This window comes from Phyllostomus discolor, chromosome 10 (genome assembly GCF_004126475.2).
Source record: "Phyllostomus discolor isolate MPI-MPIP mPhyDis1 chromosome 10, mPhyDis1.pri.v3, whole genome shotgun sequence".
In the NCBI taxonomy this organism is placed as follows: Eukaryota; Metazoa; Chordata; class Mammalia; order Chiroptera; family Phyllostomidae; genus Phyllostomus; species Phyllostomus discolor.
In genome coordinates, this window is record NC_040912.2 from 44,563,667 (window position 1) to 44,591,208 (window position 27,542).

The 27,542-nt window shown below is 38.5% G+C and overlaps 1 protein-coding gene and 1 pseudogene across 2 annotated transcripts in view; one reads left to right on the forward strand and one right to left on the reverse strand.

Moving 5' to 3' along the window:
- CCDC146 (coiled-coil domain containing 146) overlaps positions 1-27,542 on the reverse strand; it is a 128,765-nt gene that overhangs the window by 37,077 nt on the left and 64,146 nt on the right. Inside the window, exons 2-4 of one of the 2 annotated variants that reach the window (XM_028525813.2) lie at positions 21,503-21,585; positions 19,365-19,574; positions 9,066-9,123 (exon numbers count right to left, since the gene is read on the reverse strand). In XM_028525813.2, coding sequence (XP_028381614.1) covers positions 9,066-9,123; positions 19,365-19,574; positions 21,503-21,585 — 351 coding nt within the window. Of the gene's footprint in view, positions 1-9,065; positions 9,124-19,364; positions 19,575-21,502; positions 21,586-27,542 lie in introns of those variants that run through there. The other variant, XM_036010720.1, reaches the window with a different exon arrangement.
- Positions 12,848-14,042, forward strand: LOC114507806 (annotated as a pseudogene).

The following is a 27,542-nucleotide window of genomic DNA, read 5'->3' on the forward strand; positions in this document are numbered from 1 at the left end:
AGCTCCTTCTTTCTTTCTGCTGCATAGAATTCCATTGTGTAAATGTACCATAGTTTTTTGATCCATTCATTTACTGATGGGCATCTAGGTTGCTTCCAGCACCTAGCTATTGTAAATTGTGCTGCTATGAACATTGGGATGCATAGGTTCTTTTGAATTGGTGTTTCAGTGTTCTTAGGATATAGTCCCAGCAGTGGAATTGCAGTGTCAAAAGGCAGATCCATTTTTAGTTTTCTGAGGAAGTTCCATACTACTTTCCATAGTGGTTGTACCAGTCTGCAGTCCCACCAAGAGTGCACTAGGGTCCCCTTTTCTCCACAACCTCTCCAACACTTGTTTGTTGCTTTGTTTATGATGGCCATTCTGTCTGGTGTGAAGTGGTATCTCATTGTGGTTTTAATATGCATCTCTCTGATAGCTAGCGATATTGAGCATCGTTTCATGTGTCTTTGGATTTTCCGTATGTCCTCCTTGGACAAGTGTCTGTTCAAGTCCTTTGCCCATTTTTTAATTGGGTTACTTGTCTTCTTAGAGTGGAGTCGTGTAAGCTCTTTATATATTTTGGAAATCAAACCCTTGTCAGAGGTATCATTGGCAAATATGTCTTCCCATACAGTTGGTTCTCTTTTTATTTTGATACTGTTTTCTTTAGCTGTGCAGAAGCTTTTTATTTTGATGAGGTCCCATTTGTTTATTCTCTCCTTTATGTCCCTTGCTCTAGGAGACATGTCAGTAAAAAAGTTTCTGTGTGAAATATCTGAGATTTTCCTACCTACGTTCTCTTCTAGGACTTTAATGGTGTCACGGTTTATATTTAAGTCTTTTATCCACCTTGAATCTATTTTGTATAAGGTGTAAGTTGGTGCTTGAGTTTCATTTTCTTGCACGTAGCTGTCCAGTTCTCCCAATACCATTTGTTGAAGAGGCTATTTTTATTCCATTTTTTATTGCTGCTTCCTTTGTCAAATATTAATTGACCGTAGAGGCTTGGGTTTATTTCTGGGTTCTCTGTTCTGTTCCATTGGTCCATGTGCCTGTTTTTATGCCAGTATCAGGCAGTTTTGATTACAGTGGCCTTGTAGTATAGTTTAGTGTCAGGTATTGTGATCCCTCCTACTTTACTCTTCTTTCTCAAAATTGCAGCAGCTATTCGGGGTCATTTATGGTTCCATATAAATTTTTGAAGTGTTTGTTCTATGTCTGTGAAATATGCCATTGGTACTTTAATAGGTATTGCATTGAATGTGTAAATTGCTTTTGGTAGTATGGACATTTTGATGATATTAATTCTTCCAATCCATGAACATGGTATATGTTTCCATTTGTTTGTGTCTTCCTTGATTTCTTTCTTCAGTGTTGTGTAGTTTTCTGAATACAGGTCTTTTACCTCTTTGGTTAGGTTTATTCCTAGATATTTTATTTTTCTTTTTGCTATTTCAAATGGGATTTTTTTTCTTGATTTCTGCTTCTGCTGTTTCATTGTTGGTGTACAGAAATGCCTTTGATTTCTGGATATTGACTTTGTATCCCGCTGTTTTGCCAAATTCATTTATTAGGTCAAGCAGTTTTTTGGTGGAGTCTATAGGATTTTCTATGTACACTATCATGTCATCTGCGAACAGTGACAGTTTTGTTTCCTCCTTTCCGATTTGGATGCCTTTTATTTCTTTTTCTTGTCTGATTGCTGTGGCTAAAACTTCCAGTACTATATTGAATAGAAGTGGTGAAAGTGGACATCCTTGTCTTGTTCCTGTTCTTAGTGGAAAAGATTTTAATTTTTGCCCATTGAGTATGATGTTGGCTGTAGGTCTCTCATATATGGCCTTTATTATGTTGAGGAATGCTCCCTCTATTCCCACTTTGCCGAGTGTTTTTATCATGAATGGGTGCTGTACCTTATCAAATGCTTTTTCTGCATCAATTGATATGATCATGTGGTTTTTGTCTTTGCTTTTGTTTATGTGATGTATTACATTTACTGATTTGCGAATATTGTACCATCCTTGCATCCCTGGAATGAATCCCACTTGGTCATGGTGTATGATCTTCCTAATGTATTGTTGGATGCGGTTTGCCAGTATCTTGTTGAGGATTTTAGCGTCAATGTTCATCAGCGATATTGGCCTGTAGTTTTCTTTCTTTGTTGTGTCTTTATCTGGCTTTGGAATTAAGATGATGTTGGCCTCATAAAAGGAGTTTGGGAGTCTTCCATCTTTTTGGATTTTTTGAAATAGTCTGTGAAGGATAGGTGTTAGCTCTTCCTTAAATGCTTTGTAGAATTCTCCTGTGAAACCATCTGGTCCAGGGCTTTTGTGTGTTGGGAGTTTTTTGATTACTGCTTCAATTTCTTTTGCTATTATTGGTTTGTTCAGGCTTTCTGCTTCTTTTTCATTGAGATTTGGAAGATTATATTTTTCTAGAAATTTGTCCATTTTATCTAAGTTTTCAAATTTCTTGGCATACAGTTCTTCGTAGTAATTTCTTACAATCCTTTGTATTTCTGTGGTATCTGTTGTAATCTCTCTTCTTTCATTTCTGATTGTGTTTATTTAGGTTTTCTCTCTTTTTTTCTTGATGAGTCTGCTTAAAGGCTTGTCAATTTTGTTTATCTTTTCAAAGAACCAACTCTTGGATTCATTGATCTTTAGAATTGTGCCTTTAGTCTCTATGTCATTTAATTCTGCTCTGATCTTCGTTATTTCTTTCCTTCTGCTTGCTCTGGGCTGTCTTTGTTGTTGTTCCTCGAGTTCTTGTAGACGTAGGGTTAGGTTGTTTGGAATGTTTCTAACCTTTTTAGGTGGGCCTGTATCGCTATGAACTTCCCTCTCAGGACTGCCTTGGCTGTGTCCCATAAGTTTTGAGTTGTTGTGAGTTCGTTTTCATTTGTTTCCAGAAACCTTTTGATTTCTCCCCTAATTTCATTCTTGACCCATTCATTGTTTAATAGCATGCTATTTAATCTCCATGAATTTGAGTGTTTTGGTTTTTTTTCCTTGGGGTTGATTTCTAGTTTCAGTCCCTTGTGATCCGAGAAATTGCTTGGTATGATTTCAATTTTTTTGAAATTCTTGAGGCTTGTTTTGTGTCCTATCATGTGGTCAATCTTTGAAAATGTTCCATGTACATTTGAAAAAAATGTGTATTTAGCTTCTTTGGGATGGAGGGTTCTGTAAATATCAGTAAAGCCCATTTCATCTAGGACATTGTTCAATGCCACAATATCTTTGTTGATATTTTGTTTGGAAGATCTGTCCATTTTTGATAGTGGGGTGTTAAAATCCCCCACAATAATTGTGTTGCTGTCAATATCTTTCTTGAAGTCCTCTAAGATTTTCTTTATGTGTTTGGGTGCTCCTATGTTGGGTGCATATACATTTACAATATTTATGTCTTCTTGGTGAATTCTTCCCTTAAGTATTATGAAATGACCTTCTGGGTCTCTCTTTATGGTCCTTCTTTGGAAGTCTAGTTTGTCAGATATGAGTATTGCTACCCCGGCTTTTTTTTCCTGTCCAGTTGCTTGGAAAATTTGTTTCCAGCCCTTCACTTTCAACCTGTGCAGATCTTTTATCCTGAGGTGGGTCTCTTGTAGACAGCATATGTGTGGGTCATGTTTTCTTATCCATTCAGCTATACTGTCTTTTGATTGGAGCATTTAATCCATTTATGTTTAAGTTTATTATTGATAGGTACTTATTCATTGCCTTTTATGTATGTGTGTTCGTCTCTCACTCTCTCTTTTCCTTTCTTTCCTTAAACCAGTCCCTTTAGCATCTCTTGCAGAGCTGGTTTAGTGGAGGTGTATTCTTTTAGACTTCTTTTGTCTGAGAAGCTTCTTATTTGGTCTTCTATCTTGATTGAGAGCCTTGCTGGGTAAAGTAGTCGTGGTTGCAGGCCTCTGGTTCTCATTACTTGGATTATTTCTTGCCATTCTCTTCTGGCTTGGAGTATTTCCATTGAGAAGTCAGCTGTTAGCCTTATTGGGGCTCCCTTGTATGTTACTTCCTGTTTCTCCCTTGCTGCCTTGAAGATTTTCTCTTTGTCTTGAAGTTTTGCCATTTTAATTATGATGTGTCTTGAGGTGGGCCTCTTTGGGTTCCTCTTGATTGGGACTCTCTTTGTTTCCTGGATTTGTGTGACTTTTTCTCTCATCAAATTAGGGAAGTTTTCCATCATTACTTTTTCAAATAGGTTTTCTATCCCTTGTTCTTCTTCTTCTCCTTCTGGTATCCCTATGATACAGATATTATTACGTTTCATATTATCTTGCATTTCTCTTAATCCCTCTTCATTCTTTCTGAGCCTCTTTTCCTTTTCTTGCTCTTTCTGGGTGTTTTCTTCTACTTTGTTCTCTAGTTTGCTGATCCGATCTTCTGCTTCATCGATCCTGCTTTTCATTCCTTCTACTGTGTTCTTCAGTTCAGAAATTGTATTCTTCATTTCCTCTTGGCCCTTGTTGAGAGTTTCTATTTCCTTTTTCATGCTGATGTAGTTTTCAGTGAGTTCATTGTAGCTTCCCTGTAGTTTCTGGTAGCTCATTGTGAGCTCATTGAGCTTCCTGACAATCATTGCTTTGAACTCAATATCTGATCATTGAATTGCCTCTATTTCATTTAGCATTCTTTCTGAGGCTTCCTCCTTTCCTTTCATTTGGGGATTATTTCTTTGTCTTCCCATTGTTTGTGAGACTCTTCTTGTTCGCCTCAGCTTCTTATATTGATCTGTTCTGGCTCCCTGGGTTTATGTTGTGAACTTCTTTAGTAGAATAGCAGTGAGTTTCAGTGGTGCTGTTTCCTTGATCTCCCAAGTTCACTGGTCTTGGGCTGTCGTTTAAGTTGGCTTTGTGTTTGCCTTTGGGTTTTGGTTGTTGTTGAGTCCTTCTTTGGTGGTTCTTTCCCACCAGCTGGTTAAATGTGGGTCACTCTGTCCACCACCTCCTGTATTTTGTTGTGCTGGTGAGGGCAGGTTGTGTTGAAGCTGGTTCTTCTGTGTGTATAAGGTTTAAAGAATTCTTGTTCAGTTGTTTGTATTGGGTACTGTCTCTACTGTTTAGTTGTATTTCCAGATAGGTCCTGGATTGAGGTTTGTGTGGTTACTACTCCCTCCTTCACCTTCTTCTGCTGTTATCTGTTAGTGGTTCCTTTGTTGTTGGGTTTCATCTTCCAGTGGGTATCCTGGTGTTCACCTCCTCCACCTATTCTTTTTTGTCCTCAGTTGGAGGGGGAAGGCAAAATGGTTTAAGACAGCAACAGAGAATTCTATGCTATTTACAGTAGTAGCAAGTAGGGAAGAGATAGGAGATCCTTTGACTATGTATAGTGTTAACCGTGATCTTCCACCCAGCTAGCTGATCTTTAGAAAGGATGGAAAGAAGATAAGACTCTTGTTGGGGAAGAAAGGATTGTGAGTTGGATCTATAAAGCAGGGAGGTTGTGGGAGGTCAGATTCTGGGGTAAGGTGAGAGTAAATAGATGTAGTGTGTGAGAGAATAGAGTTAACCACTACAGTAATAGAGTTCAGGAAACTTTGAAATGGGCTAAGATCTGGGGGGGGGGGGGGGGGGTGTGAAGTAATTACAATTGCATGGAATAGCAGTTATTTACAATAATAGTATAGCAACATTCATATGACAGAGTCTATGAGATCTAGGTAACAAGAATAGGGAGTACAGAACATCGAGTAGGGTGCTAATGGGACACAGGTGAGTTCAAGGACAGTAGATTAGTAATACAGTATAGAAAGAGATATCAGGAGAAAGCTGTCAGGTCATAAAATATATCCAGCCTCACAAAGTAGACTATACAAAAAGAAGAGGAATATAAAAATACTATTAAAAAAAGATGTAGGAATACTGGAAAAATAATAATAATACAAATATGCAGTAACTTGCAGGTTCTCTGGAATAGCAGAGTGACATTTATCTCACTGTCCCAGCTGTTGTGATGCCCCTTCTTTGGGTTCCACTTTGGTCTTTTCACAGATCCAGGATTTTGTCTCACTTGTAGGTATTCAGAAAAAAAAATTTAAAAAAGTAAAAAATAGGAAAGGCAGATGAAGGAAGGAAGAAGAGATAAAATTGGAGGACAGGAAGGAGGAGGGAATATAACAAGAAATCAGGTAAGAGAGGAAAAAGAAATCAAAAGAGAATAAAAACAATAAAAATTAAAAAATTAAAAATTGTTAAAAAAATAGAATCAAATGAAAAAGTCTCTTGATTTCAAAGTGGCCAAACCGGTTTTTCTGCTCTTGCTGTTTGAGGCAGGCTGAAGGGTGATTTGTTTGGCATTTCTTCCTTGGCCAGTGGAGTTTGCACTGGCTCCTCAGCTTTGGGCCCTGGGTGTGGGAATCAGGTCTTTCCCCAGGGTTACTGCTGTGGGCTGGGGTGTGGGGATGCTCTCCCTGCAGGTGCGCCTGTGTGCCAGTGCACCTGTGTGCCGGTGCGCCCAAGCGCTGGCGCACCCACAGCTGGGTAGTGGGGAGGCTGGCGCCACTGATCACTTTAGGAGAATTCCCCAAACAGTGTCTGTGTCTATTCACTCCTTCCTCTTGAGACATTCCTCCTGTTCAAGCCTGCTGCTCCCCACAGTGGCCTGGCCTCTCCCACCGTGGCCTGGCTTCTCCCACCATCAAACGCTCCAGCCAGACCGGTGACTGTGGGGGTCGGGTCTGCTGCGCGGCTCAGCCCCTCCGGTGTCCACTGCCTCCAAAGGTGCTCACAGCCCCCTTGTGTTTGCCAGCACCTGGATTCCTCCCAGAGCCGCTCAGACCTTGTTTGGCTGGGGAGGGAGCAGTTGACCTGGCTCTCTCCCAAGGACCCTATGGCAAACCCAGCAGTGGCCCTGGGCCTGGGGCTGCAGCCCCAGGACCACAGGCTGGTCTTGGGACCCTACCTTGTCGCAGCACTCCCCTTAGGGTCCGTTCTTTGGTCTTTCGGTTCTGCCACAATCCTTGGTCCTCTATTTTCAAAAATTCTGAAGTATGTTGGTTGCTTGCCTCTCTACTCCATAGATTGGTCAGGATTTTCTCCCCTGAGCAGATGAAAGCCGAATCTGCTCCTTCCTACTCCGACGCCATCTTAGATCTCCCATACTCTTTAATTTTCACTAGCACTCTTTTCTATCCTCTTATATTTTAAATGTTCCCTTTTATTTTAAGTTATTTTTTTTCATTTATTGATGAGAGAGAGAGAGGTCAATTTGTTATTCCACTTATTTATGCATTCATTGGTTGATTCTCATCTGTGCCCTGACTGGGTATTGAAACTCACAACCTTGGAGTATCAGGAACAATGCCACAACCAACTGAGTTGCCCGGCCAGGGCTATATGTTTCCTTCTTCTGAGTTAATTTTTATTTTATACCAAAAATTGTTAGTGAAAATTTCCAGGCTGTTTTCTAATAGCTTAGAGATTTGACAAAATTAGATCCAAATACTCTTTGAATATCTGACTTCTGGTTAACCTGAGTCCCACATGAGTTTAGGGAGTTGGTATTTGGAATTTGGAAACCCTTGTACTCCTAATCTCCCACTTTCTTAATTGATATTACTTCTCTCATTTCATGTACATTCTCCCCAAATACCCTCCCCGCAAGACTCATACCACATCTTTGTTTCCCATGACCATTTGGGGAGTATTTGACTTTGGGAAGAGAAGCCTTTTTAGAAAGTCTGCTCCCTATTACTAAAATGAATGGATAGATCCATGCAGCCTTCTTTGGGTTTTCTGCATACCTCCCTCCTCCACTACTGCTGGTAGAGGGTAAAACTGGTGATCCTGTAATCTGGAACTAAAATTCAGAATGTTTTCTTCTGCCCTGGCTGGTGTGGCTCAGTGGATTGAGCGCCAGCCTATGAACCAAAAGGTTACTAGTTCGATTCCAGTTAGGGCACATGCTTGGGTTGTGGGCCAGGTCCTCAACTGGAGGCACCTGAGAGGCAACCACATATTGATGTTTCTCTCCCTCTCTTTCTTCTCTCCTTCTCTGAAAATAAATAAATAAAATCTTTTAAGAAATGCTTTTCCCCCAAAAAATCTGTGTTGTAAATGGTGTTTAGGTATCTTTATGTAATAGTATGTATTATATATGCTATATATTATAATTGTATACATATATAGTATATATTCATATATGTATATAATATAAAATAGTATTTTGCTCTATGTTAAATTTTGTGTCTTGGAGTTAAAATACCAACACCATGCTTTTGAAATATAACCATTAAGATAAAAGCAATGCAAAGTGTGATGATCTTTCTATTTATTCTGTATGATACATTGCAAAAATTAGACACAAATTCCTCTCATCCCTGTACATGTTTGTCATTCTTCTCATTAAGAGGTAGGGCCTATTTCTCTATCCTTTGATTTTAGACTTGGCCATGTGACTTGCTTTGGCCAATAAAATATTCCAAAAATGACTTTAGCAGAGGCTTGAAAAGTGCTTGCATGTTGGGATTTGCCCTTTCTTGAGTCTGCCTCTTTCTTGAGGCTGGAAATCCTTCCACCACCATGTGACTAACTAGTGACACATGACATAAGACCAACTAGCCTGCCAAATGGCTGATGTACTAGTAAAGCCATCCTAGACCACTCAGCCCCAAATGGTCTAACTTAGACCAGCAGAATTCAGAACTGTGAAAAATAAGAAATGGTTGTTGTTTTAATAGGGTTTGGGGTGTTTTATTATGCAGGGATAAGTGATACATCTTCTTTATAAAAATTCCTTGTAATAAGCTGTTCGGGAAACTATGTAAAAGCTATAACAAAAATAATGTTTAAAAATACCAACCACAAAATTCTTCTTTTTTTTCTGGAAACAAAGCAAATATTGTCCAACTAAACCCAGCCTAAATTAGGTGCCAAATTAACTAAAGTCTGTAATAGGGACCACTATGTTTACTCCAGAAGTTATATAGATACTCCTCTTAGCATTGTCCATAGCTAAGACTTCTGGATCTTTCAAATGTTTCAGGGTATGGCTGTTTTGATAAGTTAGTATTTATCAAAAGGTGTGTTTGAATCCAGCTATATTTAACAAACTCTAGACCATCTATATAAGACTTACTCCTGGCTTAGGGATCTTCTCGAATTCCTTTATTATGAGTTTTTTTTCTTCTATTAAGCTGCAAAAAAATTAAGAGAGAGATTTGACAAAGTACAAAAGAGTTAGCTATATCTGCAGTAATAACTTTCTCTTCTCTTCTCCCCCTATACTTCCCATCTTGTTTTCCAGGCCCAGTGTTCATTCTGTATGTTGGCTTCGGTGACTCCCACAAGCCTGTTTAGGTGCTTCCTTCCAGTACTCCCACAGCACTGTGTACACACACCCATTAGAGCAGTTACCCATCACATAAAACCATTTGGGAACATGACCTCCACCTTAGACTGGTGCCTTCAAGACAGGCTCTGGGCCTTTTCTGCTTTATATTATTTGCAATGAACTAATGTCTTCCAGGCTTACTGCAACAGGTTCCACTGGTTCGTTCAAATAAGTGTATCCTGAATTCCAGCGCTTATCTAGTAAGCACTGAATTTTTCAGAGCTTTGAATTCTTACACCTCTGCTTTTAGAGCTTGCAATTGATTTGACTTCCAAGCTATTAATCCTATGCCTCACCCATCCTGCCATCAGGGGGCGGTAGTGTGCTGCCATCTTTTGGTTGCAAAGGAAACCTTGGTGTCCTTGAGTTTCAAAATGGTGACAAGAAGCTCTCATACAAGTCAAGACTTAATCTTTTCTTTAATTAAATATAAAATAATTTTCCTTTAAACAAATATAAAATGGCTAAATCTTTAGGGCAGTTTTAATGAATTATATTTCTATTGTTCATTTTTCTCTTTTTTTAAAATTTAGGAACAACAACTTTTTCCCTTTAAATGCTGTATGACTTTATAGAGAAATACAGTTGACCCTTGAACAAGAAGGGTTTGAACTGTGTGGGTCCATTAGTATGCAGATTTTCTCAATAAATACTGCAAATTGTTTTTCTCTTCCTTATGATTTTGTTAATAACATTGTCTTTTCCCCAGCTTACTTCATTGTAAGAATTATATAGTTTCTATATAATATACATATATATGTGTAAAATGTACAGCATGTGTGTTCATTGACTGTTTATGTTATTTATTGGTAAGGTTTTTGGTCAATCATAGGTTATTAGTAGTTAAGTTCGGGGGGAGTCAAAAGTTATACACAGAGTTTTGACTGTGTGGTGGCCTGTGCTCCTAGTTTCCCCCCATATTGTTTGAGTCAACTGTGTACCACTCATAATTCCATCCCATCATACCAGTTAATCATTTATATTTTTTTAACACCTTTAATATTACTTTCAGCTCTTTCTAACAAATCTAATAGATCTAATAAAGATATAACATTTAGACCTTTCATATCTAAATATTAAAGATATTTAATATCTTCATACTATAGTATTTTAATTAATATATTCATATTATTGTCCTTTTAGTACCTTTTAATAAAATTATATTAAAACTGTATATATGATTGAATCCATTTTGCCCAAAATGTAATTAAAATATTTTCCCAATTGCACAACAGATTTCATAATCGATAACTAAATAGCTAGTTTCAAAGTTTTCTAATGGGTAGATATACCATACATAATTGAATAATCCTGGATATCACCTATCTTTTAATAAACCAATTATATGCCAGGTACATGTATCATTTCTAAACTTCATGCCCAGACTGGTGTGGCTCAGTTGTTTTGGCACTGTCCTGCAAAGCGAAAGGTCATGGGTTGGATTCCCAGTCAGGGTACATGCCTAGGTTGTGGGTTTGGTACCTGGTTGGGGCACGTGTGAGTGGCAACCGGTTGATGTTCCTCCCTCACACTGATGTTTCTCTTCCTCTCTTTCCCCCTCCCTTCCCCCATCTCTAAAAGTAAGTAAATAAATAAATAAAATTTTAAAAAGCCTTGAGAATCTTGCTAAGTATTATCTTCATTGTACAAATGGAGAAACTGAGGAGTTAAGCACACAGTCCAAGCTGAACTGACATTCAAACCCATTGCTATGAGGCTCCAGAGGGCTTTTCAGTGTCAGGCTGCACCTGGAACACATTATAATTATCTTAACATTCTATTATATTTTAGAATTTAGATTGCTTTCAATTTTTCACTTTTATAAATAATAAGCATCTTTATGCATAATGTCTTTTTCTCCTTTTGGATTCTCATTTTTGCATAACATTATGGGGATTAACACATTTTTTGTGTGTGCCTCTTATTATATATTAACTCTTAACCTTTTAAACTGACATTAAAATTGAAATCTGTCTGATATTTTCAGCTTTCCTGACTAAGGGGTGCTTAATGTCAAAGCTCCTCAGAACTCATTTCTTCTTTGCAGAAAGAAAGCCCTAACTAAAACCTAACCTTGTGGGTGAACAGACAATGCAGGAGAACCTGTACGCTGCCATGTGCAAGAGGTGTTATTCACCCTCCGGAGTAACACCAGCCTGATGGTGGAAGTTGCAAGAAGGTAAGTTTCTAAACTGATGCAAGCAATAACCATCTAAGAGTCAGGCTGTCCCAAGCAAGGATGGTTGCTGTGGGAGGCGATCCTGTCACTGGAGCTGTTGAAGGATAGACTGAGTGGCCACCAGAGCAGAATAAGGTGATTGTCACATGTAGTCAGTCTGAGAAACACTTTTGGGATCAACCGTTCTCAAAATCCGATGTGAATCAGGACTACATAGGAAATTTGTAAAAAATTCAAATACCACCAGCTTATGTGGGAAGGTTTATTAATAAATCAGAATCATTAGGGTTAGATCTGCCTTTTAAACAAAGCATCCTAGGTATTTCTCTTTCATGAGGACTATACTACAAAACTTATTCTGTTCTTGGTTGTCACAGAGCAGGCAGGAGAAATTTTTTTTTTTTTAAGTTCAGAAAGTAAAATCTGTTCCAGCTGAGTTTTTCCTTACTGCTAATCCTGATGACCTGTATGCCCCTCTGTCATATTCCAGCAATTCCTGTAATTCCAGATGCATTGCTAAAATAATTCCTGTTCCCTTCTTACTGGATCTGTTTTCGGTTCCAACTTTGCAGTCACTACTGGACTAAGAATGGAAAATAATTCCTATACTCTGGGTGAGCACCAATAGGGATGCCAGGGACCAGCTTGGAGAGTAGTCACTAAGGCCAGGACCATGTTGGGACAGCCCTGCACACATGGAGCATGAGTGTCTCCACTCTCTACATCTGCTCCAAAGACACACAGCACTGACAGTGTTCTTATTTCACCAGCTGATTGACACTTGCCAGAATGCATCAGATTTAGCATGACAGACTCAATTTATTTGCTTTCTAAATCTTAGGAATTACTAGAAAACACAGGATTTTTTTTTTTTTAAAGTAAAGTGAAGGTAAGGAAAAGGTTGAAAAGAATATTGGAAAATCTTTTCAGGGAAATTTCCCAGAAATATAATGGCTTCTATTTTGTTTTAAAAATAAATTACAGGGGCTGCGAGGCTGAGGAGAAAATACTGCGAGGTAGCCGTGGCTGTGGCTGGAGAGGATAAGCCAGCAGTGGAAGAGAAAATACTACAAACTGGCTGATGGGTGGTAAGATGATGTCTTAATTTTTGTGACAAGTGTCTGTAGGATTTTAATAGAAATGAGGGCTAAAGATTTGAGGAATATTTTTCTTTTGAAAATAGTCAAAGTTTTGGGAAGGAAGATGACAATCATTTTTGATAGCTCTGGATTTATTAAAAGGGCAACTTCAATATTCATGTCATTTTCTTCCTTGGTCTTACATGATGGTAACATTAATTCAGCGTTAGTCATTACAAAGCTTTTTTTTTTTTTTTTTGCTATTCTCAGTTAAGTTTTATAAACTGTTATGCAGGATGGCTGGCTGTGGTGAAACTGGTCACTCAGTAAATATGCTTCCCATGAACAGGAAAGCAAATGAGTCCTATTCTAATACTGCACCTTCTCTAACTGTCCTTGAGTGTGCTATTGGTCTGCAAACATGTTTACCTAGTCTGCCTTGTAAACATGCTTTCTGCTCTCTGTGTAAAGGGAGCTTCATGGCTTGGAAGGCAATGAGCCCTCTGTTGACAAGAAGTTCCTGAGGATTTCCTTGATAAGCCAACCTTATTGTCACCAGAAGAACACAAGGCAGCAAGTAGAGGAAATGGTGAATATGCATAATATTATGAAGGGAGAAATGGGTGGTGGCAGTATCATGAACACACTAGTAGAGAGCTGGAAAATGCTTTTTGCAAAGGTAAGAAGAGCACTAGAATGTTAACTGTATGTTGCTGATCTTGAAAATATGGTTCAATGTAGGTGAAATGAACATGGACATTACACAAAGATTAAGCAGGATATAGTAGATATATCTAAGAAGGGAGTAGCTGGACTTAGGCTGGACTGTGAGGCTAATACTGTAAACCTAGCAAGAGAGAGCTCTGATGAAGGAGCGGACAGAATGTCAGCACAGAGTGGAGCCTCTGGCATTCCGTTCAGCCTCTGCTATCTTCTGTGAGGCCCCTGACGTCAGTAGATGGTCAGTAAAGAGGCCCTGCAACATCATCTGCTGATGCAAACACCTCTCTGGAAGACTCTTTTGCTCATTTACAACTCAGTGGAGACAGCCTGGCTGAAAGGAGTCATGAGGAGAAGGAGAATATTGTGAATTACCATCTTCAGGCAGGGTACCAGCACCAGACACCTCCACTGAAGAAACTGAATCAGATGCCAGTAGTGACGTTGAGGGCACATCAGCACTTGTTGCACTGCACTCCTTGACCCAACAGAGACTTGTGGTTCCTAATGCAAACCAGACAGTATCTTATCCATCAGATCAATCAGGAACTGATGGCTCACTAGCAGAGGGTAGAACAATGAGTACCACTGTCAGATCTAAAGGGCCTGATGGACAGGGCACTGTAGCTGAAGTTTAAATTAAAAAAGCATCTTCAGCTCCATGCTCAACATTAAAATGGTTAACTGTGAGTTTCTGCCCACATACATTATATTCATCCCTAGTGGTATTTTTTGGGGGGAGGAGGGGTGGAAAGGGGTTTAAGAAAGATAGATCTATATATAATGTCTAATGTGTCTTTGTTGAGAAATTTATTTAATATAAGGAACCTGAGTGTTAATAGTTGAGAGTTATTTAGTAATAACCAAGTTTTCTCAAGGTCTGTTTAGTTTACAGTTTTAAAAAATTTCAACTCTTTTGGCCAGTGTATATGTATTATCTGCACATTAATGGCCCCATCTGACTCTTATTTCTGCATGGATTGACATAAAACCATTATTAAAAGTTGGCACCTATGAGATGCCTGTTACCAGTATTAATAGGAAGCTTAATGTGAGAATACATGGGAAGTAGGAATGTTATAATAGACAAAAATGATTTAAATTGAGTAAAGTTACTGAAATGGAAATGTAAGGAAAATACCTAATAACATAATGTTTCATAATCTTGTCTGTAACACATTTCATGGTGTTCCCACAGACTTTGCTGTCTAGCCCATGTAGTTTGAAGTTTCTGTTGATCCGTGATTTTCTTTTTGATTACAAAATTTATAATTTAATAAATACTAAAATTTACTAAAAATAAATAAATTATAAGCAGTATTTATTTACTTCATTACTTATTTGTAATGAATTTTTCTAACTTAAGTAGGTTATTATTATTTTGAAATGTGTATTTATGAAGCAGTCATAAATAAATATTAATCTCCAAACCAAAGCTACATATTATAACGGATTTAATTATTAACTGAGGATATAAGTATACCTACCATTTTATTAAAGAATTTATATTATGTGAAAACATGAGAAAGTCAACCAAATTATAGAGTAAAATCCTTTGTCTGTAGTATGTTTGAATAATATATTCTTATTTTTTTTAAGATTTTATTTATTTATTTTTAGAGAGGGGAGGGAGGGAGAGAAAGAGAGAGGGAGAGAGAGAGAGAGAGAAACATCAATGTGTGGTTGCTGGGGGTTATGGCCTGCAACCCAGGAATGTACCCTGGCTGAGAATCGAACCTGGGACACTTTGGTTCCCAGTCCACGCTCAATCCGCTGAGCTACGCCAGCCAGGGTGAATAATATATTATTCTTAGTTTTTGCCAGTGATTCAAAAGTTCCTACAGATGTTGGGGTGGAGAAGTGCTAGTTATTTGGGCTTCTATTATTTAGAGCCTGAATACAATGAAGACTTGTGGTGCTGATGTGAAAATATATAATTTGTATATTTGGATGAATAGTCTCTCACTGGGTTAGTTTCTTTATTTTTATGTGTGGATGGAAATATCTACTTTTTTCCTGGGAAGAGTATTGAGTGAATTTGTTTCAGTACCATGTAATACTAAATATATGAAGCCAATGAAATATGCAGCCTATTATTTTTTCCTGATATTTCTTTTGGTATCACCATTATTTTTATGCAGATATGTTTGTTACTTCTTCAGCTGTTAATATTTGAGAATGCAAAGGAGACTGCTCAAGCTAAAGTATCATGCATTACAAGTCCAAAAAGAATACACACCAGACATTTTTGCAAATGTGCATTCTGAATGCTCTTGTCCACTGTTGGTCAGTATTCACAGTCCCCTCCATATCCCAAGTAACTCAATAAACAATTTGCCTGTCTATACCTAAAAGGCAAGAGTTCTGGTTTCTCCTCCACCCACCCTTGGCAGGAATACTTGGAAACTTTAAACAATTTAAATATCAACTGACTTATGTTCTTACCCTTTCATGGAAATGTCAAGCATTCATATTTTCAATACTAATGAACAACCAGCAATTGTTTTAATTTCATTATTTTCTCAACTGAAAGAGTGCTTACAGAGAACAGAAATAGCTAGGCTTTCTTTTTATAGATCTCACTGGTGAGTCTCAAACAATTTAGATTGAAAGACAAAAAAAGAACTCCTGTTTTTTCTTCCTGAATATGATTTTCCTGATTAAGCAAGCTTTCTTCATCCCCCCCAGCTGAAAAAATAAGCCCCAAAGAGAAGATTCAAAACCCAGGACTTGCAAAGTCCCCAGGAGGTCACTCAAGTCATCTGCTTGTCCCTCAGTAGGACTGAATTACATTCCCTTGGTCAGAAATCTGCCTATTCTTTTTTCTTTTAAATTGTTCAATTTAAAGCTGTTCAGTTACAGTTGCCCCAATTCTTTCCCTGTTGCTCTCCCCTGCCGCCCAAGTCAGTCTCCACCCTGTCGTCTGTTACAGTGGGTCCTTTATACATGTTCCCTGATTAAACTCTTCCCTTTCTTTCCCTCATTTCCCCCCTGCTCCTCTGGTCACTGTCAGTTTGTTCCTTATTTCCATGTCTATGGTTCTATTTTGCTCATTTGTTTTGTTCATTAGGTTCCACTTCTAGGTAAGATCATATGGTATTTGTCTTTCACTGCCTGGCTTATATCACTTGGCTTAATACTCTGTAGTTCCATCCATGCTGTCATGAAGCATAGGAGTTCCTTCTTTCTTCCTGCTACATAGTATTCCATTGTGTAAATGTACCGCAGTTTTTTGATGCACTCATTTACTGATGGACATCTGAGCTATTTCTAACACCTGGCTACTGTAAATAATGGTGCTATGAACATTGGGGTGAATATGCTCTTTTGAATTGGTATTTCAGGATTCTTCTAGTATAATCCCAGCAGTAGGATCACTGGATCAAAGGCAGTTCCATCTTTAGTTTTCTGAGGAAATTCCATACTGTTTTCCACAGTAGCTGCACCAGTCTGAATTGCCACCAACAGTGCACCAAGATTCCCTTTTCCCTACATCCTCGCCAGCACCTGTTGTTTGTTGATTTGTCAATAATGGCCATTTTGACTGGTGTGAAGTGATATCTTATTGTGGTTTTAATGTATCTCTGATGGCTAGCAATGTTGAGTATCCTTTCATATGTCTATGGGCCCTCTGTATGTCCTCCTTGCAGTGTCCGTTCAGGTCCTTTGCCCATTTTTAATTGGATTGTTTGTCTTCCTGGTTTGAGTCAGATGAGTTGTTTATATATTTTGGAGATCAAACTCTTGTACAAGATATCATTGGCAAATATGCTTTCCCACATGGTTGGTTCTCTTTTCATTTTAATGCTGTTTTCTTTTGCCATGCAAAAGCTTTTTATTTTGATGAGATCCCATTTGTTTATTCTTTCTTTTATGTCCCTTGCTCTACGGGACATGTCAGTGAAAATATTGCTATGTGGACTATCTGAGATTTTCCTGCCTATGTTCTCTAGGACTTCAATCATGTCACAACTTATATTTAAGTCTTATAGACCTTGAATTTATTTTTGTGTGTGGTGTAAGTTGGTGGTCTAGTTTCATTTTTTTTTTTTTTTGCATGTAGCTGTCCAGATCTCCCAACGCCATTTATTGAAGAGGCTATTTTCACTCCATTTTATGCTCCTGCTCCTTTTGTTGAATATTAATTGACCATAGAGACATGTGTTTATCTCTGGGCTCTCTGTTCTGTTCCATTGATCCATGTGTCTGTTCTTATGCCAGTACCAGACTGTTTTGATTACAGTGGCCTTGTAATATAATTTGATATCAAGTATTATGATCCTCTTTATTTTGTTCTTCTTTCTCAAAATTGCTGAGGCTATTTGGAGTCATTTATAGTTTCATATAAATTTTTGAAGTGTTTGTTCTATGTCTGTGAAATATGTCATTGGTATTTTAATAGGGATTGTGTTGAATCTATACATTGCTTTGGGCAGTATGGAAATTTTAATGACATTAATTCTTCCAAACTATGAACATGGTGTTTGCTTCCATTTATTTGTGTCTTCCTTAACTTTTTTCTTCAGTGTTATGTAGTTTTCTGAGTACATGTCTTTTACCTCCATAGTTAAGTTTATTCCTAGGTACTTTACTTTTCTTGTTGCTACAGTAAATGGGATCTTTTTCCTAGTTTCTGTTTCTGATATTTTATAGTTGGTGTACAAAAATGCCCTTGACTTCTGAATGTTGATTTTGTATCCTGCTGATTTACTAAATTTACTTATTAGGTCAAGTAGTTTTTTGGTGGAGTCTCTAGGTTTTCTATGTACACTATCATGTCATCTGTAAACAATGACAGTTTTGTTTCCTCCTTTTCAGTCTGGATGCCTTTTATTTCTTTTTCTTGTGTGGTCACTCTGGCTAGAACTTGCAGTACTATGTTGACTAGAAATGGTGAAAGCAGACATCCTGATCTTGTTCCTGATCTTAGGGGGAAGGTTTTTAGTTTTTGCCTGTTGAGAATGATGTTGGCTATAGGTTTATCATATATATGGCCTTTATTATGTTGAGGTATGCTCCCTCTATTCCTACTTTGCTGAGTGTTTTTATCATAAGTGGGTGCTGTACTTAATCACATGCTTTTTATGCATCTATTGATATGATCATGTGATTTTTTACTTTAATTTTGTTTATGTGGTGTATTATGTTTATTGGTTTGTGAATATTGTACCATCCTTCCATCCCTACTCTTAAAGATTGCCAGAGAAAGTTCTGCCACCTTAAATGGCAATAATTCTAGGAGAGATGGTTTGGCTTTCTCTCCAGCACCTAGGCATAGTAAACAGCACATCACAGTACAAAACCTGGGTTACACTCATTTTGAAATTTATGTAAATAGTGTCAACTGAAGAACAAACTCTCCTGCTGACTTTCTCCTCACAGGAGGAATGTAAGTAAAAATTTTGGAAATAACATTCATCATCTAGCAATATATTTCTGCTTTAGTTCACTGAGTGACATACTGTAGATTTAGATAAGTAAGTGTGTCTCCCAAAAGGATGTAATTTTCTTCCCTGATCTTAAGGACTAGTTCAGTAATAGAATAATAAAGTTGACTATGTGGTCTGAGTTCTAATATTAGAATAGAGCAGCCAGGTATGACCCTAAGCTCACTAGGCTTGTTTGAAATGTGCATGTAGGGCACTCACCATGCAGACCTGTGTAGTGGTACTACAAAAAGGATGAGGGACCACCCTGTCAGGGCCACACAGAGGGCCAGAGTGTGTACCAAATCTTTGTTCTGCAGAGTGTATTCTTTGGTTGTGACTCCCAATGCTCATGGCTTTCCTGACCCACAAAAAATACAGCAGCAAACTCTTTCCCTTTTCCTGAATGTGTCCCCTTGTCATCTGAGCTTGTTTCTTCAAGTTGTGTTACCTTATTGTCCAGTGGCTATTGTTCTAGAGAATCAAGGAAAGAAATAGGCTTGTAGTCATTTAAACATTGCTATGTCATACCCGTTGTACCTAGAATGCCTAATATAGTCTAATTTTTAAAATTTTGTTTATATGGAAACTGCCTGGCTCTTGTATGTCTTCAGTGTGCTTGCGACAATCATGTACTTACCTATTCAATCTGTACTGATTATGATACTCTCTTTCCTTCGCCGCATTATATTCATTTTGATACTTGAGAAGCTGTTCTCTCATTTTGGAGACCTCGGTGGAGAATGCTTCTGGAAAATTATCAGCTTGCTGTAGGTGAAACTGCTGCTGTTGTATTTGCTCAGTGAAACGTTTGGCATTCTGGAGCAGTTGGACCTCTGATTCCTGTGTGCTATGTTCCACAAGAACAGAGATTCACATAATGAATATACACAGGGCCTGTTTCCTCCCTGAGAGGAGGTGGACAAAGTGGTTAGGGTTTCAGTCAGAACACAAATGGTAATTTAGCCACATGGACTTGAAATATAGCATCAGCAGAAGAGAATTTAATGACTCCTGTAATGTGGTTGTTATGGAAAACTCATTCAGTTTCAGTTCAACATTTCCAGTCTGTATCTTCCCTGCTACAGTCCCTGCACCACTAGTGAAAAGTCTACTTCCTAATGCCTTTCCCACCCACCAGGCAGTGGCAATGGAAGAGAGTGGTGGGTGCTTGTAATGACAGAAGTGAGAACTAAAAGGTCAAGAGGAGTTAGAATGTGGAGAGCAGAAGAAGAATAGTTTTGCAACAGAACTGGGAAGTAGGAAGAAATAACACTATACCCTTGGTCCTGCATTGCTATTAGTCACTGGGGCTGGGAGAACTGAGCTGTGGGCCAGCAAGGAGGAAGCCAAGCCAGCAGCACCCTGCAAAGCTCTGCAGGGCTCTCCAAAGGGTGAGAAATGTTGCAATATTCCTTGTATCTGCAAAGAGGTTCAGAGGGATGCCCCAAGAACTGTATGGAGTTTTCTCTCAGTTAAGCAGTGTGATGTGTGTTGGAAAAGACTACCTGAGACTATCCATCTGAATCCTCTAAGTTCTTAGGTCTTGAGAACTATGTGTGCACACTGGCAGTCAGGACTAATTGTGGGAAATGGATCTCCATTAGGGATGAAGGTGAGGATTTATTTTGGGGATGGGGAGGAGGAGGAGGTGGAGGAGGAGGGGCCAAAGCTGAGGGCTTTGGAGGGTGGTTAGGAGCCTCAATGAAACTGAGTAAGTATGGGGTGGGGAGAAAGTAAAGGGTGCATACAGATGTAGCTCTGTTCTCCTAGTTGTTCACTCTTGCTCTCATACTCAAAGTAGCCAAATGGCTGAACAAAAAAAAAGTAGGGATGACAGTTGGAGACTGGGGGAAAGAATGGCTGGAGAATGGCAGGATGGAGTTTCTATCCATTGCTGTCTCGCCTTGGCTTTTGATGGAGAAATCATGCAAGGCTATGAATGAGGAGGTGGGGAAAAGGAAGAAAGAAGCTTAGGAGTAGTGAGGAACAGAGACAGAACAGGATTTTTCCTTTTCTCTTCACACGTCTTTCCCCTTCATTCCCAATGGCTGATAGCAGGAGCTTAGGAAACCTTGTTGAATTATTCTGTGGAAGCCTCTTCTGACATGCCACTGACTGGGACTGGGCTAAGGTGAGTAGCCTAGGGTACGACAAAGAGGTGAGAAGTAAAGACCAAAACCTTGGCAGATGTAGGCTGGGGTTGTCATAGGACCTATACCTTTGAGTGATGAAGAGAGGAGGAGAAGTACCCTATAGGAGTGCCCTGTAGCAGATGATGTCAGTGTCCCACCAAAGTCCTCTTGGCCCACTCTCATATATATCAGCAGCACTTGTGTGTTTCTCTCTGAGAGCTTCTCTGGCCATAGGAGCTTGCTTGGCTTTTCAAGGGGCAAGCCAGATATGCCAGGAACTCATCTCCCTAGAAGCAATCCTTAATCAAAGAGGGAAATATAAATACTGCAGTTTCCTCACCCATCAGTGGGAAAATTCTGACATGTGTTCTACACAGTCACACACAGTGTCCTCAGCGAGACTGAGCCCCAGTTGCCTATGGTGTTAACCCCAAGAGTAACACATCCTCAGCTGGATTCCTCCCATTCCAGTCTCACTTCCCCACTCTCTCACGATAATTTCTGTATCACTTCTCAAACTACTTGAGCTCAAATCCTTGCCTCAGGGTCTGTTTGGAAGGGGAATACAAAACACAATAGGTCTCATCACAGGTGAGAAATATGAATGTGATTGAAGATGTCTCCACATCAGTAAACAGCATACCTTCTAACAGTGTCATGCAGCAAGGTGTACTTGGCTTTTAGTTCTGCCACTCTGGTGCCAGCAAGTTTTCCCATAGCATGTAACTAGCAAAGAGAACACAAGATTACTATTAGCCATCACCCGCTTTATGCTTTAAGCAGAGATAACACAGATGTGTGGATTAGCTTATAAAATCTTTCAGCTAAACATGAGAGAGGAAACTGGATGTTTGGAGAAAGTTTCTAGGTCTATAGTGCCTCCAGTAAGCTGTGTCCCTGGACAAGTCGATTGCCTCTCCAAATGAAGACTGATTTCTTCATCTCTAAATTGAGGGAATGACTGAATTAAATACCTCCAATTCTAAAAACCATATTTCTAGGTTTAGCAAACAACCTGAATAGTATAGATTACTAGCATGGCTATTTGTATGTTGAGAGAGCTAATAATTATTGAGCATCTATTATGAGCAAATGTTGTACACCAGTTATTTTTTCTAAAAAATGTTTTGTGAAGTTGGTATTATATCCATTTTAAACTAAAGTTTAGAAAAGATAAATAAATTGGTCAAAGTTACAGAGTTAGTTAAAGGCAGAATCAGGAATGAAACCTAAGTGGTTCAGCTTCAAAAATTCATGTATACTCATTTATACAATGAAGATTCCGCCTCTGTTGTCAAAGGAACATGAAATTTATCTGGTACATAAAGCAATATTATTTATTCTTTTTTCATTTCTGATTAAAGAACTTTTGGTTCACTCTCTTAGTTAGGTGATAAGTAGTTAATAGACATCATAACACAACATCAAACACTAAAATATTACCATAATTTAATGAGCATTTTGTAGTAGGCTTGCCTTCAACTGACATAGTATCAAAAAATTGAAGAAAAGGTTTGTGTTTTTCAATGCCATGTTGTTCTTACCTCCAAAATATTTCTTGCATCTAAACACTTTCTTCTCCCTCCCTGATCCCACTAGTCTGAGTAGATGGCCACAATCTGTTAGGTGGACTACTGCAAAACCTCCACTGTCCTCCCCTCCCCATCATTGTTTTCACTTAGGCCCCTGTCCATCTACTTTTCATGGAGATCTTTTAAAAAAATCAAACAAGGTCTGGATGATCAAAACTCTTCAAGTGGAATAGAACTCAAGATCTTTATAATGATTCTTAAGATCCTGCATGACTCTGCCACCCTTCCAACCTCTTTCTCCACACCCTCCTCAGGCTCACAGTGCTCCAACCATAGAGCTGCTTTTTACTTCCATAAATGCATGAATCTCTTTCCTACCCAAGGGCTTCTGCATTGGCCAGTCCTCACTTTACCAAGACTTCACTCCAACTCTTTCTTCATACCTCAGCTTAAATATCAATCCATAAGACCACCTTCTCTGACTTCTAAATTTTAGATGTTCACATACATCACCCACCCCCCAAAGAACTCTTTTTTATATTAAAATATGTAATGACAAATGTATGTGATTTTTAGAAAACATACATTTAGTAAAAAGTATGTTTATTTATTACTCCCCAACTAATAAATAAACACCAAGAGGAAAAGGCTCAGGTTAACTTGCTCTTCACTCCATCAGCAGCAATGGAACTGCAAGGTGCAATGGAACTGCAAGGTGCAATGCACCTGCTTGACAAATGTTTGCCAAGGGAGCAAATGAATGAATGTGAATGATAACATGCAAAGGTCTGAGTCTATACAGTGGAGTTTCATGGTGTCTCTACCCAAATCAGAGCAGAAAACCATTGTTTACTGCACCATAAAGCCATTACTTCTTTGTGATAGTGTTTGGGATCTTTCACGAGCTCCCTACAAGCTGGTGCCAGGCATTGGCTCCAATCCTCACAATCTTGTTTTTAATATATGGGTGAAATACGCTGAACAGAATTTTTAAAACCTTGGAGGTGGCTCCGCTACTCAATATATGAAATATTTTTAAGTGCATTAGTATGTCACCTTAAATATAATTTATATGTAACTTTTAAAATGTTGAGCTCCTGTTGGAAGTTTGACCTAAAGTTATATTTTATAGGTATTTAATTAAACACATTTAGTTTGGTTCTGCAGTTCTCTTTCTGTATTTTTCAGCCAATATAAAATTTATTTCAGGTCTCAAATATTTTCATTGGTTCCTGAAATGGGGGTACATCATAAGCACTATGTCTTTAAAGTCTAATATGTTAAAACAAATAAAGCTTTGCATATGTGTACTCTTACAAAAGAAAAGTTACTGGGAAAAGGTTATGAAAAGGCAAGTGTAGGAGTGTGTGTTTATGTATGTGTGTGTGTACTTTAAAGACCATGTGGGGCCAGCCTTGTAACTAGCTACAGGATATAAGCTATTGGGTCAGATAATTGTGGAATCATGTGTTTAAAAATGCATACATATTAGGTTTGTTTTGAAGATGAAAAACCATTATCTCCTACCTGCTGCCCTACATGATGGAAACAGAAGTGAATGTGACATAGGTCCTGCCCTAAGGTAGCTCATGGGCTGAGGAGATACACACAAAAGTAAAGACAGAACACTTAAACTACACTCAGTAGTTTTATTGTTAGTAAATAACTATATTGGGCATTTTATAATTTTCTTCAAATTTTAAGTTAAGTAAAAGTATGTATAAGTTATGTTTGATTATGAATACTTATACATAAGTATAAGTACAAACTGCAGACCACTTCCAGGGGTAGAGCTTCTGGAATGGTGGTGTGAAGAGCTTAATAAATCCTCTCCCTCCAAAAAACATTGATTAAACTGGTCAATATGATCTAAGACAACCATTACTGGAAATTGACCTAAGGATGTGCAAGGAATCAGGCAGCATTTATTCATCAAATGCACTGAAACTCAACAAGAACAGTGGAAGACCGTGCATTGAACCATGAGTTGTATCCATCACACTTAGCTCCATGTTGTAGAAAAACTGTTCTGGGCAGCTTTGGCAGTCAGTGAAGAACCCATGTGCCTTACCTTCCTATTGCTGAAGATCTATTCAGGTGAGTGGGTCAACCCCAGAAAACTGCTACACTCATCCTCTCCTGCCCCTAGCTCTGTGTTGTGAAAGAGCTTTACCAAATGGGTAGCTGCAACTGTTCAGTAGTGCCCATCCCCACACCCCAAGCTCCTGTTCTATAGGGAGACTCTGAGTGAGACAACCCAAGAAGATCAGAGTCCCCTATCTCCCCAACTCCTGTTGGTCAAAGTGGGGTTGAGCAAGCTGTGAAGACTTGCAGCTCTGCCTAAGTATGCTCACTTTTTAGAACAGAATATAGAAATCCATGCCCTGGTGCACTGTCAGAAACCACAGATATCATAAAGGTTAGTTAGTAGTAAGAGGAGGCTAATAGCTTAGTGATACCATGAGGCAGACAAGCAGAAGTTTAATGGAGAAATTGGGGTCCAAGACAGCCAAAGAGGGCCCTGCTCTCACCACTGTTGCTACTGGTGGTCCAGAAGGTTATGGAAACGCTCTAGGCAGTGACCAGGCAGGAGTGACCAAAGAGAGGGAGCTTCCAAAGTATCAGTCCCTGAGCTAAAGGCCAGGCAGATAGGTAGACTCCCTGAAAAGTGGTCCCAGGCTGCATACAGACTCAGCAGAAAAGGATGAAAACATTACTGGCTCAGGAGACTTAAGCACAATCTCTGACAAATCAGTGGCTGACACTAAGCTATGATGACACAAAGACAGTCTCCAGGAAGCTGACTTAAAAATAAAAAACAAGGAAGGAATATCTAAGCAGAGATGTCAGAAACTGAACGCTATGGGAGAAATACACTTCACAGAATTAGTCACTAAACAAATTAACATATGAACAACCATAGCAACACAAAATAGCAACAAAAAGCCTAGGGAGGACCCATAATTGCTACAACACAGCATTTAAAATGTCCTATTTTCAACAAAAATTATGCGACATGAAGAAATAGAGGGGAAAAGGCAGAAACTGCTTTGGGTGTACAGATGTTGTACCTAATAAAGAGTTCATGCAACTATAATAAATATGTACAAAGTATGAAAGGAAACCATATTTAAAGAATTAAAAGAGAGTATGATGACAACCCATCAAATAGAGACCATCAATAAAGTATCTAGGAGGATGAGAACTAAGATATCAAAATGATGTTCTTTGGATAGTAAGAATGCATAGCTTTTATATTTTTATTTTTGCTTATCTGTATTTTCTCATTTTCTATAACACATTTAGTGCTTTTAATGATGCAAGTCTATGGAATATGCTTGAAAACTACTGGGCTTGAAAACAATAGGGATTCGCAGCAGAATTTCAAACAGGAGAGAACTGTGATCAGGTCCTACTGGCAGACACAGCCAGATCCTCACTAAGACTTAGTGAAAACTCGGCTACATGTTCCCTGAATTGAATCTCCTCTCAAATGGCAGTGAAGCCTGTTGAGAGGTGGGCCAAAGATGCTTGTTAGCAAGTTTTCTGACCACAGGAAAAGCAGGAGGATGGAGAGGTTTCCTTTCCTGTTAGCTGTTTCCATCACTCCAGTCCTTTGGTGCCTAAGAAACTGGGAAGAAAGCTTGGCAGGGCAAACATCTGATAGGTCTTTATAGTTTCCACATAAATTGGAAAAGGTTAAGTCATGGGTATTGAGGAAGAACATTGATAAGCTATCTTTTATTTGACTTATTCTTCTAAAAATAACCTCTCAAAAAAGAAGGCTAAACTGTGAAGAATGGATTTTACCCTCCTTAAAAATAAAAATCATAATTTGGAAGTTAATATTTGTAAAACATTGATATTTCTGTGAAATTGTAAATTGTTTCTTTAAGGAGATCCACCTCTGGTTAGGAACTTCAGACACAGTTCTGTAGGTGAAATGTTTCATGTGTGAGCATAACATGGAAAAAAGAATTGCATTTTTCACACAGCATGATACAAATGAGTACCAAGTTTGTCATGTTTTAAAAATGCACAATGTAAGAAATAGAGCATAAAGAACAATCTTACATTGTCAAAGAATATACACAGTGAATACACAGTGAAAGGTTAGATATAATGTCATAAGTTCCTAAATGTGATTTCACAATAGATACTTGTGTTACTGAATCGCCTTGTTGGTAATTGAGACTGGAAGGAAACATTTACTCTAGAGCTAAAAGTTTAACAAGAGTTCATGATTCGTAGGTGACATGTAATAATATGGAAAACATTTCAAAAATTGAAGTTCTAGGACATTCCAAGGAAAGTAAAAGCTCAGTAAGAGCTTATACCAAGGGAACTTATCTGGAAGGGGGTCAGTCAACATAAGGAGACAATTACGTTTTCATGTCAGTGTCTTCAAAGTGGCCATGAATACTCTATTCTTGTTGCCCCCTTTGATATCAGCTACTGGTTTGGCCTCATTTTGAGAAATAGTTGTCATGTTTTGGGAGATGGCATAAACTTGAAACCCCTTCTATTCTCATCTTCCTCACCCTCACTCTTTCACTGCTGGAAATATACAACCTAGTTATTTGAAGCAGTTTCCAAATACAACTGATCTCTCAACAATAATTTGTCACTCCTTTTGTCTGACTTTTCCCAGTAGCAGTTATATGAAGCTTTCATTTCCTTCATACCTAACTCATTCACCAAACAAATATAGGCCACTTAAATTGAACCTCCATATCAACAGATCCATTTATCTACACTCATATCTACCCTTTACTTCTTTCTCCAAATCTCAAAAACGAAGTCTTTCTCTCCTTCTGGTTAGGACCAGCTCATCCACCCATGCTCTCAAATACATACTCTTTTATCTCTTTCTAGACATTAAATCATCACTTATGCCTTCTCTCCTTTGTAACCTCTACTTCTGACTCTTTGCTGGGTCACCATATAATAGTCAAGTATATCACAAGTGGATTTGTTTTGAATTCCAGCTCTGCTACTTTTAACTATGTAACTTGGAGTAACATTGACTCAACCTGTGCCTCAGTTTCTTCAGTTGTAAAAGAGACAAAAATAGCCCCATTTCATTGGATTGCAGTGAAGACCAAGTGACTCAGTATATGTAAGGTATCTAGTATAGTATCTAGTACACAG